This window comes from Alosa pseudoharengus, unplaced genomic scaffold, assembly GCF_046254945.1.
Source record: "Alosa pseudoharengus isolate Yale_2024_CS ecotype anadromous, Long Island Sound unplaced genomic scaffold, YU_APseudo_1.1 YU_APseudo_1.1_scf_13, whole genome shotgun sequence".
In the NCBI taxonomy this organism is placed as follows: Eukaryota; Metazoa; Chordata; class Actinopteri; order Clupeiformes; family Clupeidae; genus Alosa; species Alosa pseudoharengus.
The window spans coordinates 36,957,266-36,969,765 of record NW_027468598.1 but is presented as its reverse complement, the minus strand read 5'-3'; the positions used below and the strand labels follow the sequence as shown (position 1 = coordinate 36,969,765).

Here is a 12,500-nt window from a genome sequence, read left to right as displayed (position 1 = left end):
TTGCTACTGCTCATCACCCCCAGTTCCATCGGGGTTACCAAGGTGACATGCAGGTACACACACACACACTCTCACACAGATACACACACTGACCAAGGTACCTGCACACATATGCACACACATGCAAACATGGTGTATAGCGATGACAACAATAGACAAATGTATACACTGACATGCAAACACACACACACACACACAGAGACATTGACTCATGCACACATACAAATCTTTTTCGTACATAGCAAATAAACTTACACACACACACACACATACACACACACAGATGTTGCAGTGAGCCAACATCTGCTGACTTGCATGTGTGAAAGTGCAACATCAGGCAAAAGTATACAGGGAAGCTTGTGTGTGTGTGAGAGAGAGTATGTGTCTGTGTTTTTTAAGAGAGAGAGAGAGAGAGAGAGAGAGAGAGAGAGAGAGAGTCTGTCTATCCTTCAGAAAGATTATGACTAATATAATCTGACAGACTTTAAAGCAGTCCTTTTTTCCCCTTTTCACCCCCCCCCTCTCTCTCTCTCCCCCTCTCTCTGTCCCCCCCTCTCTCTCTCTCTCCCCCTCTCTCTGTCCCCCTCTCTCTCTCTCTCTCTCCCCCTCTCTCTCTCTCACTCTCCCTCTCTCTCCCTCTCTCTCTTTCAATTCAATTCGCTTTATTGGCATGAATGTACATTTTACAGTGTTGCCAAAGCATTCAATAAAAATAATAACAATACAGATGATGATGACGATGGTGATGGAGATGAAGGCTGCACTGACAGGATGAGGAGGGGAGACTCACCTTCATGACGATGAAGATGAGGAGGGGAGACTCACCTTCATGACGATGAAGATGAGGAGCGTGACGAAGACGTTGACCTGAGGGTGCTGCCAGGCCTGGGAGTGGCCGATGTAGTCGAACTCCTCGGCGATGCCCTGCTTGGCCCACGTGCGATTATCCAGCAGCGTCACTAGGGACTCCTTCTGCGTCAGCTGACACACAGGAAGTGACATCACAGCGCTCTTGAGTGTATACGAGAGTTGTAACTGTGTGTGAAAGTTTCAGTGTGTATGTATGCGTGTGCGATGTAACTGTGGGTGTGAGTGTACTCGTGTTTGTGTGTGTGTGCGTGTGTGTGTGTGTGTGTGCGTATGTGCGTATGTGTATGTGTGTGTGTGTGTGTGTGTGTGTGTAAATGTATGTGTGTGTGTGTGTGTGTGTGTGTGTGTGTGTGTGTGTGTGTGTGTGTGTGTGTGTGTGTGTGTGTGTGTCTTTCCTTACCCTTCCAGCCATGAACTGACCAAAACCAGGTGGGAATGTGATGGTAGAGATGAGCAAAGTGACTAGAGCTGGATATAGCAGACGCCTGAAAACGCGCGCACACACACACACACACACACACACACACACACACACACACACACACACACATACACACACACATTGTCATAATCATCCAGGGTTCCCGCGGATCCTTAAAAAGTCTTAAAAAGTCTTAAATACAACTTAACTTTTGGTTTTTAAGGCCTAAAAAAGTCTTAAATTGTGGGGGATGTCTTGAATTTTCGAAAGGGAGGTATTACATTTTCGTATGGGCCCGCCAGCGAGTGAGCGAGCGCAAGAGAGCGAGTGAAAAGTCTCCATCCATCCGAACGCAATTGTACAAGTGACTATATATACTATATACTATATATAACCGCATATTTTTTTTGAATGTCAGTGACTGGCTACATAAAAAAAACGTGTGTTCATAATACGTGCGTGTTTGAGATGAAACCAGCAGTTTTCAGCAGGATCATGCGAGGAGGACCTGTCTCTTAATTAATTTAAAACAAATCAATGGTTTTACAATGTTTCAGTCAAGCTTTGGTTTGTTTAGATACAACTGGTATGCAAAATGTAGTGGATTAACATTTATTTGCTGTGCTGTATATGGGACATATGATTGATATGGGAATAGATGCACATAGTAAATTATATAAAGTAGGCCTATTAAAATATTTAAATAGCTTAGTCTAACTTTTAAAAAAAATATTGAAGGGAATCCAGTCCAGTGCACATGTCTTTGGCAAGTAGCCTAGGCTACTACAGACACAGGTGAAGAACAGTCAGCCTCAGCAGTAAGCAAAACCAAATATGTACAGCCAGCTTCAAAAGCAAGCAGCCCAGACCCTAAAATTGGGCATTTATAGCTGTGAAGGTAATTCACACAATTATTTTTCTTTCGCCAAAATATATTTCGTAACTTCTGTAGACATCCAAAATTGGGTGGGGGTTAAAATTAGTAGAAAAAAAAACTGTTGCATAAAACAATTTTAAGTTGTCATATGTATCTTTTTGCCGTGGTATAGTCTTAATTTTTCCATTTAGATGTCTTGAAAAGGTCTTAAAAGTCTTTAAATTTGCACTTGGAAAATGTGCAGATACCCTGTCATCTTCATCATCATCATCCTCATCACGCACACACACACACACACACACACACGCACGCACGCACACACACACACACACAACTCACTTTTTCATGAGGAACTTGTTGATGGTTTTCTGCTTCCTCATGAACTGGACAATAAGCCTGTTGAGGTACACAAAGAGAGCTCCCCCAAAACCACTAGCAATCCTGCAGAGAGAGAGAGAGGGAGAGAGAGAGAGGGAGAAAGAGAGGGAGAGAGATTAGGGACCGTTCGTTATTTATAAACGGGGTCACCGGAGGAAAATAGGGGAGGGTCATGTCTTTTTATTCTTTGTTGAGGGGAGGGTCACCTAACTTTTTTTGTCTAGGAGGGAGGGTCACCCATCTTTTGTATTAATGAAAACAGCAAAAAATCAAAGTGGCTTGTTTGATTGTTGATTTCTGTCGCCATATAACGTTCTCTTTCGTTCCATAGCTCTGTCAACATTGAACAATGAAAATAAGGGAGATTTCCCGGGTTTCTCACGCAAAATACGGAAAATGTCAACATTCGTCCCCATTAACGTTGGAAGGGTTGGAGCAACAAAGTAGCCTACTTTATTCACGCCTAACAGCCTATATCCATTTGGTCAACTTTATCCAGCCCTAAAAAAGCTACATTTAACTTTGGTTTAGGCCTACTTGTAATTTACCGTGTAGCCTAACTTTTTAGTGTGCATGATTAACACAAAGCATATGTGCTTCATTCATCCACACATCCAGCTCCTAACGTTTTGACAAGCATTTCTACCAATTGACCTTGTTCCTGCCCATCTCTAGCTTTGCTGTCTCCATCCTTTCTGTTTTTGTTGTTTGCAAAAAGATATATAGTATTTATTGGTAACCAGCAACAAGTGCAATTTGTTAATCGCTGTCATTCTCTCTCCTGCCAACAAAAATGTGTTAGGCCTACATTCCAAGTAGCAGTGCGTAATTCTGCTTCATAAAGTTGAACAAATACATTTGGTCATATAAATAGCCAGTTTATGGTCTACAGTGTAGTTGGTAAGTTATGGTAGGCCAACTTGGAGTGAATATACAGGGGGAATTCTTTGTCTAGCTGAGTAGCCTGGCAGGTGCGCACGTAGGCATAGCCTACGGCTGAACACTGCAAGCGCTAATGAATCTTGCTCTCACGACAACCACGTCGTTAACTTAAATAGGCCTAGGTTAACATCACTCTGAGTTCGCATTCAAGCAAGCAAAACGATGATTTGAATACATATGTTTCACTGGAAGGGCAAGGGGTAACAACAGGACAACACAGAGACAGGCCAGAATGCAGGACTAATGTTATGAGTATTACAGTAATATGGGATATTCTACGGGAAAATATTAAAACGGCAAGACAGCAGGGAAACGTTAAAATGATAAACCCGGAAAAAGTTGGCATGTTAGGTATTTTTCGGTCCCTGTGATTATTTGTGAAATTGTGCAAACGGCCTTTTCAAGTCATTTGAGAAGGAAGTAGCAAGCTCCCAAATTGACGCTCGTCTGAGAAATTGAGTTTTGGATAATGTTCAGCTTCGGCAGCTTTACAATGACTGAGGAAGCCTAGAGACGAGTCCATAGCAACAAGTTCATGTGTTGAATTTGTTATTACCCAGTGTGCTTTGTTGAATGGTCTCAATGCTTTATTGTTTTATTTCATGTGAAATACTTACTAGAGGAGTAACTTTTCAAGTAGGCTAATGCAAAAGACTTTCCAAAATGGTAACAACCTGCCAAATGAAAACATTAATTCTGATGCGGACATGATAGATAGATACTTTATTGATCCCCAGGGGAAATTCAAGATCTCGGTAGCATACAGACAACACACACACATTCACTAACAGCAGAAACAGGACATTTTGCTTCTATGTGACTCAAATGGGAAATATATAAATATGAGGCGACTTTTCCCATCATCGAAAGCTGTGAAAATCAGAAGTCCAAGCACAACCTCTACGACGGAGTATTAGAGCCACACATGAAGAAAAAAAAATGTTTTGCCATGACGAGATTAAACTCGCCATGTCGACATTAAACTCGACATTTCGAGAATAAAGTTGAAATATCATGTCGACTTTAATCTCGACGTGTCGACATTAAACTCAACATTTTGAGTTTAAAGTTAGTTTGGAGAGAGAACGACCGCTCGGGAGGATTGAAAGGGAGGACGAATGAAACATTGCAGTTTTCTTCGAGTGCAACAATGATTAGACATAGGCCTACATCATGTGGACAAAACATAGAACATAGGCCTATGTTGCTCAGCCAAATAGGCTACTTTCCTGTTATCACGGAGTTACAGGCTATAAATGCGATGGTCAAAAGTAAACGTCATTAGCGGTTTATTTATTTATTGTAGGCCTATTATTAAAGAGTGTTTTTCATCTAAAGGTTCAACTTCATGCTTATGCACTACAGTAGACTAGGTATACTAAGTGCTCTCCCCAATCCCAGACTTTCACATTGCATGTTTGTTTGTTTGTTGTTTGTCAAAACAGCCTATTGCTGAATGTCTATGGAGAGACGAATGAAGCTGTCCTCCCGACCAGGCAACCCCATTCTAAGTAAATGCACACATATTCCCTCACGGGATCAAAAGAGTATAGGCCTATATACTTATACACATCTGTGTTTATAGCCTCCTATATTTATTGCAGGTGAGACATGAAAAAGCAGTTTTAGAAAAATGAGTTTTGCCATGTTAACCTATGGAGAGTGACGGCCTGTGGGTCATGAAGGGCAGTTATTTGGATGTGCGGTGGCCTTACCCACGTAAAACAGAGTGAAATAACATTTTGTAGCCTACTATAGAAACATTATATCATTGGAAACATGTATTATTCTAGCTATATAATAGTGCATGGTATAACCGCGAGATACAGCGCTTTACGATGACGGCAATGAGTTAACAGAAGACGTAATCTACAGTAGCATTTGGATATCTGCAATCTAGCAATCTATCTGAAATAACACCTATTTGAAGTAGGCCTATTATTCATGTCACATATTGTGTGTTAGTGTAGGCTACATAGCTTAAACTGTAGGCTATGTTTAAACTGTATTTCGAGTTTAATGTCGGCATGACACGTCGAGATTAAAGTAGATATGATATTTCAACTTTATTCTCGAAATGTCGAGTTTAATGTCGACATGGCGACTTTAAAGTCGACACGTCGAGATTGAAGTCGACATGACATTTCAACTTTATTCTCGAAATGTCGAGTTTAAAAAAAAAAATTCCGTCGTACAACCTCAGCTTTGGAAAATAAAATCAAATACAGTAGCCTGAAACATCTCATAATCCACACTGGTACAAATGATCTCTCAACATCTAAAAACCATAGCGTGGTTAAAAGAATTACAGAGGTGGTCACACAGGCTAGAAAAAAATTCCCTGAAACCCACATTTCATTGTCTACCATTCTGCCCAGATCTGACACTCCCCAACACATCACTGAAGAAACGAATAAAGGACTGTACAATGCCTGCAGGAACATCCAAAACGTTGATATCATCCTACATGAAGACATCTCTCCAAAACATCTATTTGACACAGTCCACCTAAACAAAAAAGGAGTAAGCTTGCTGGCAAGAGAAATAAAAGACAGTGTTTTAAGAAGAAAGCGGACTCCCATCTACAGAGAAAGAAGTTACAATCCTCCACGCACACCAGGAACATCTAGGCCTGATGCTTCTTGCACAACCTACAAAAATACAAGATCCAGGGTTACAACAGCAATATATCCCCAGAACTACAACAAACACAGGGACACACAACCCACCTACTCCCCAAATCCACCCAGGTCAGGTGCCCCTTACTTTGATTCCCGATGGTATAGGCCTACTAGTTCCAGACAGACAACAGGTGTGTCTACGCCAAACCAAAGTAATATCAACCCAAGTTACGCATCAGTACTAGCTAAACCTGTGACACAGAATCTAAATAACCAACAACAACAAATTAGAGAGTTTGTCACACTGTTGTGCAACAAATTATTATGTTAACAGACAGTGATTTATAGTTCTAGGGATTACATGTACGTTTATAGATATGTCTGATATATGTAAGTACTTATTTGTGTCTGTGTTTATTTGTTTCGTTTTATATGCCTACTTGTGTACTTGTACAACTCTTACACACTTACATATAGGTGTGATGATGATATATGTATGTGTGCACTTGTGGACATGTGAATGAGTATGTTTATGTTGTCTGTCTATGTCTTACGTAAATTGTATTTTATGTGATGTCTGTGGTTGTTACCTTAGGTAGAGCCGTATGTATACATGTCTGCATGTCTCATTTTGTCCTAATCATATGGTTTGTGTTTGTGTGTGTGTGTGTGTGTGTGTGTGTGTGTGTATGGAGATATTACGTACATGACATGTTTGTATTCTAACATGCTGTGTATGTGACTTTTGAATGTTTGTGATGTTTGAATGTATGTCTTTAATGTTTGTTTGCATGATCAAATATGTGTTGTGTGTCTAAATTTGTTTTGAGTGTAGGCTACATGTATGTGTTTGTCTACATCATTTGTATAGCTGTATTGTTTGTATGCATATAGGTAGACCTATATGTAATTTGTGTAGGTGTTTATATGTTGATTTGTAAGTTTTTGTTTGTGTGTGTGTGTGTGAGTACTAAGACATATGGATTCATATTTTTCAAAAATGAACATGATTACCTACAACTTTCAGTTCCTATTGGTATATCATACAATTACGTAGGATTTATTTGTTTATTTATTTTTATCTATTTTTTTTTCAATAGTTAACTATTCAGTTATCTTCCATCCTTACTTTCCATCCTTACTTTCTTTTATTTCCTGTTTCATTTAATTTTAGTCCTACTACAAAACTCTCCTACAGTATACTTTTGTATAGATACCAATATAGATCTTAAATCCATTTATTTAGACATCTAGATGATGTGATCCAACTTTATTGCAATATTTACAACCTAACTTTTAAAATTCTAAAATAGCTTTTTTTTAAATAAGTACTTGGAATATTCAAGGACTATTTTCCTCTGTCTTTGGTTGTAAAACAACCAACCCTGATTTTAGTATTAGTATTGAGAACATAGATATCATTATTCTTTTAGAGACTTGGAGAGATGAATCTGCTCATTGCCCACACAACTATTTAGAATCGTCATTACCCTCACTCAAGCAAAGCCACATAAAAAATGGCAGAAATTCAGGGGGTATTTTAATCTGGTTCAAGGCTGAATACGAAAACAAAGTAACCCTTATCAAAAAAGGGAACTCACACTTGTGGCTCAAAATTAAGAAAGGACTTTTGAGTATATGCCAAGACCTCTACCTCTGTGCAGTGTATATACCACCACCCACCTATGATGAGAGTCTTTTTGACACTCCTGTGAGTGAAATAAATAATTTCCAATCTGTGGGAAAAGTATTACTCTTAGGTGATCTCAATGCCAGGACCGGTAAAGAAATAGACTATGTTGCCATAGAAGGTGACAATCACATATTTCATAGTACACCTCTGTACAACCAAAAAGTTAATACACAGAGGCAAAGTTTTGATGGTACCACCAATGCTAGTGGAACAAAACTGCTGCGATTGTGTAAAAGCCTAGGTGTATATATTGTTAATGGTAGATTTAGAGGAGATTCCTTTGGAAGATTTACATTTTCCTCTTCCCTTGGTAGCTCTGTGGTTGACTACAACATCACCGACCTCGACCCTGAAGTCATAACAGCATTTATGATGATGCTACAATTACCAATTTCTGATCATTGTCAGGCAATCCTACACCTAAAATGGCCAGATACTCAATTAGATCCTCAAAATCCTGAGCCAAACCTAATACCCCTACCTAGAACTTTCTGTTGGACAGAGGAAAAAATAGCTCTATATGAAACAGTCATGCAGGATCATGACAATGAATGTAGGATTGAAAATTTCATATTGACCCAATATGAACATAATGAAACTAGTGCGAACATGGCCTGTGATCATTTAAATATTATATTTATCAAATTGGCAAACAAATCTAATTTAAAACAAACAAACAAAATGAAGAGAAAGAAAGTAAAAAGTAAAGAAGAATGGTTTGATAGGGAATGTGATCTATCTAGGAAAAAGTTAAGACAGCTATCCAATCATAAACACCGAAACCCAAATGATATAGAAGGTAGAGAGAACTATCATCTTGAACTAAAACATTATGAACAATTATTACACAAAAAAAAAGTTTGAGTATATGAACAGAGAACTAAGCAAACTTGAACAATCAATAAACCAAAACACCTTTTGGTCAAATTGGAAAAAAATAACAAAAACAGATACATTTGAAACACCAATCAAAAATGGTAATATATGGCTGTCTTACTTTAAAAATCTTTACCAGAACCCAGAAAGTCAAGAACTCATACCTGAACAGCAAGTAATAATATCCAAACAAGAATCCTTAGAAAAACATTAAAGAATACCAAAATCCCCTGGACTTTCCCATTACAATCACAGAAATAAAAGACCAAATTAAAAAACTGAAATCTGGCAAAGCTTGTGGGATTGATCGTATCTCCACAGATATGCTGAAATTCAGCAATTTACAGATGCAAGAGGCCATAAAAAAACTTTTTAATTTGACACTACAAAGCAGATTCTTCCCTACCACTTGGAACATAGCCCTTGTCACCCCTATTTTTAAATCAGGCGACAAATATGACCCAAATAATTACAGAGGCATTTGCATCACAAGCAACTTGGGGAAATTATTTTGCGGTATCATCAACAGCCGCATAATAAAATTTCTAGATAATCTAGAGGTTTGCTCTTGAAACTTTTAGAAATTGGAATTGGAGGCAAAACTTATGATTTAATCAAATCAACGAAAATAGCAATAACAGCATTAAAATAGGAAATAAGCAAACAGAATTTTTTAGACAAAGCCAAGGAGTTAGGCAGGGCTGCAGCCTAAGCCCCACTTTATTTAACATCTACATTAATGAACTAGCCACAATGCTAGAGAATTCAACAGCACCTGGTCTAAATTTATACAACAAAGATGTAAAATTTCTTATGTTTGCAGATGATCTAGTCTTACTCTCACCTACATAAAAAGGTTCAAGACAGAATCTATCTATTTTAAACCAATTTTGCCAGATCTGGTCCTTAAAAGTAAATTTAAGTAAGACAAAAGTAATGATATTCCAAAAAAAAAGCACAATCAACCAAAAGTAAATTTCAATTCAAATTAGGCCCTGATATCCTAGAACATACAACTAATTATACATATTTAGGACTAACTATAAACGCCTCAGGCAATTTCAGCACAGGCATAAAAATGCTCAGAGACAAAGCTCAAAGAGCATTCTTTGCAATTAGGGTTAAGTATCGTTTGCATTTGAACGATTCCAATTCCGATTTCTTATTTCGATTCCAGTTCCTAACGATTCTCGATTCCGATTTTTTTAAGAGGCAGGGTCAAAAAAAGTTTAGGATATTTTAAATGAGCTAGCTAACCAACGGTCTTTCTCAGGGTATCTGCACATTTTCCAAGTGCAAATTTAAAGACTTTTAAGACCTTTTCAAGACATCTAAATGAAACGACTATACCACGGCAAAAAAATATATATGACTGTTTATGCAATAGTTTTTTTTCCCTACTAATCTTAACCCCCACCCCATTTTGGATGTCTACAGAAGTTACCAAATATATTTTGGCGAAAGAAAAATAATTGTGTGTGAATTACCTTCAATGCTATAAATTTTAGGGTATGGGCTGCTTGCTTTTGAAGCTGGCTGTACATATTTGGTTTTGCTTACTGCTGAGGCTGACTGTTCTTCACCTGTGTCTGTAGTAGCCTAGGCTACTTGCCAATGACATGTGCACTGGACTGGATTCCCTTCAATATTTTTTTCAAAGTTAGACTAAGCTATTTACATATTTTAATAAGCCTACTTTATATAATTTACTATGTGCATCTATTGTCCAATATGCAGCACAGCAAATTCAAGTTAATCCACTACTTTACATTTTGCATACCAGTTGTATCTAAACCAACAAAAGCTTGACTGAAACATTGTAAAACCATTGACTTGTTTTAAATTAATTAAGAGACAGGTCCTCCTCGCATGATCCTGCTGAAAACTGCTGGTTTCATCTCAAGCACGCACGTATTATGAACGCACGTTTTTTTTTATGTAGCCAGTCGCCGACATTCAAAAAATATGCGGTTATAGTTCACAACTTTTGCGAAGTAGGCCTAGCCTACTGGGAAACGCTGGCAAGCAAGCTGCTGGCAGATATTACAGGTAGGCTATTATAACTTAGACAGATATTTTCTTCCCTAGGCTAGGCCAGCAACACACGCTGGAAAGATGCAAACAGATCAACTTAACATATAGGCTACAGTATTTCCTCCTGATTGCGAAGCACTGCACATAATTTGACCAGCAGTCTTCGCGTCCATAGTTTGTGAAACGATGCTGTGTCCGAGCAACGATTTTAGATGCCAAGCGCAACTCCAAAAAGGAGAACAAATGAGCGTCCGGCTTGAGGCTGCGCGGGACAGGGCTTTTAAAATCCATATGTCCGGCCTAAATTCGAACGTATGGCCAACCTATCGCTCTTTCTCCCGCTCATTCTACCGTAGGCTTCCTCATTCCACGTAGGCTACCTGTATATCTCTCTGGCCTCAGCTACACCACGAAAACATCAGGCATATTATTTTGTACATAGGCCTACTGTATTATTACCGTTTTCACACCATCTTCACTCTGCAACCACTACACTTCCTCCCGTAGCCTAATAGCCTAGTCACTTATACAATTGCATTTTACACGAAACTGGATTGAGACATCACTCGCTCTCTTGCACTCGCTGGCGGTCCCAAACGCACATTTAATACCTCTCTTTCGAAAATTCAGTTGTATTTAAGACTATTTAAGGATCCGCGGGAACCCTGCTTTCTGAATGAAACAGTCTGACCTTCTCCATGAATTTTAATTCTATGAACTATGCGCTTCTTCGTTGGTGTTCAGCCGTTTCTGCTTCCGGTCGGCGGACTGGGAATCGAAACAAGGAATCAAAATTTAAACTTTTGAACGATTCCGGGAAAATTGCAAAGATAGTCCCGGTTCCAACCAATACTCGATATTCGATACCCAAGCCTATATGCAATATATAAAACTTTAAAGAAATTCCAACCCCCATCAAAATTTGGCTAAAAATAATTGACTCCGTCATTACACCAATCCTCCTGTATGGCTCAGAAATTTGGGATCCAGCTTTACTGCGATCAAAAAAATCTTGGGATAAATCTGTTATAGAAATCTTACACATGGAGCTGTGCAAAAGCCTCCTACATGTACATTGAAGTACACCCAACCATTAGCCTAGAAACCTAGGTTGATGGCAGTGTTGCAACGGTTTGGCTTGAATTCCCTGCTACTTGAAAACAAAGAAGATGGATGTTGCTGTTGGCCAACAGTGTGACATGAGTTAACCTTGTTTTAAGATGGCAAAAGTCTGAACTAGCCAACTAGCTCCGCTGGTGGGAAAACGCATGGGACTCAGCGCTGTCCTGTTGCGTGCAGAGGGAATTTGAAAGACAACCGATTATCCCGCCCGTCGGACTGAGCACTGCAAACGGTGAGTGCCCAGACCCTACATTTTAATGTGGGTCTGGCTCGTCAGGCTACCCAACCATGCCTGCAGGGCTGAATTACGTCATTTCCCTATGTCCCTGGCCATCACAAAAAGATCCATAAAATTCTGGATGCACTTAAAAGGTTCAGACCCTCAAAATCTAAACCATAAAGCGCTACTTGAAAATTCAGCAGAACCAGATAAAGACAACCTCTTAAATTTGATTATAAGCAACATATACAAAACCAATACTACTACAAGAAATCCACAATAACAACAAAAATGCCTACATTTCCCAATGGTTAGAAGACGCCCAACATAATAAGAAAATTAATTGTTATCTTAGATTAAACCGGAAATACGAACTAGCAAATTATCTGATTAAAAAGTCGTTACCTAACAAAATACAGATTGGGCGACCATAAATTGCAAATTGA

General features: G+C 38.9%; 1 protein-coding gene across 2 annotated transcripts in view; it reads right to left on the bottom strand.

Moving 5' to 3' along the window:
- The window catches only part of LOC143122154 (chloride channel protein 2-like), a 113,853-nt gene that overhangs the window by 29,792 nt on the left and 71,561 nt on the right, over positions 1-12,500 (bottom strand). For both annotated transcript variants that reach the window (XM_076282981.1, XM_076282982.1), the window contains exons 10-12: positions 2,508-2,609; positions 1,271-1,355; positions 826-981 (exon numbers count right to left, since the gene is read on the bottom strand). In XM_076282981.1, the coding sequence (XP_076139096.1) occupies positions 826-981; positions 1,271-1,355; positions 2,508-2,609 (343 nt within the window). The remainder of the gene's footprint in view (positions 1-825; positions 982-1,270; positions 1,356-2,507; positions 2,610-12,500) is intronic.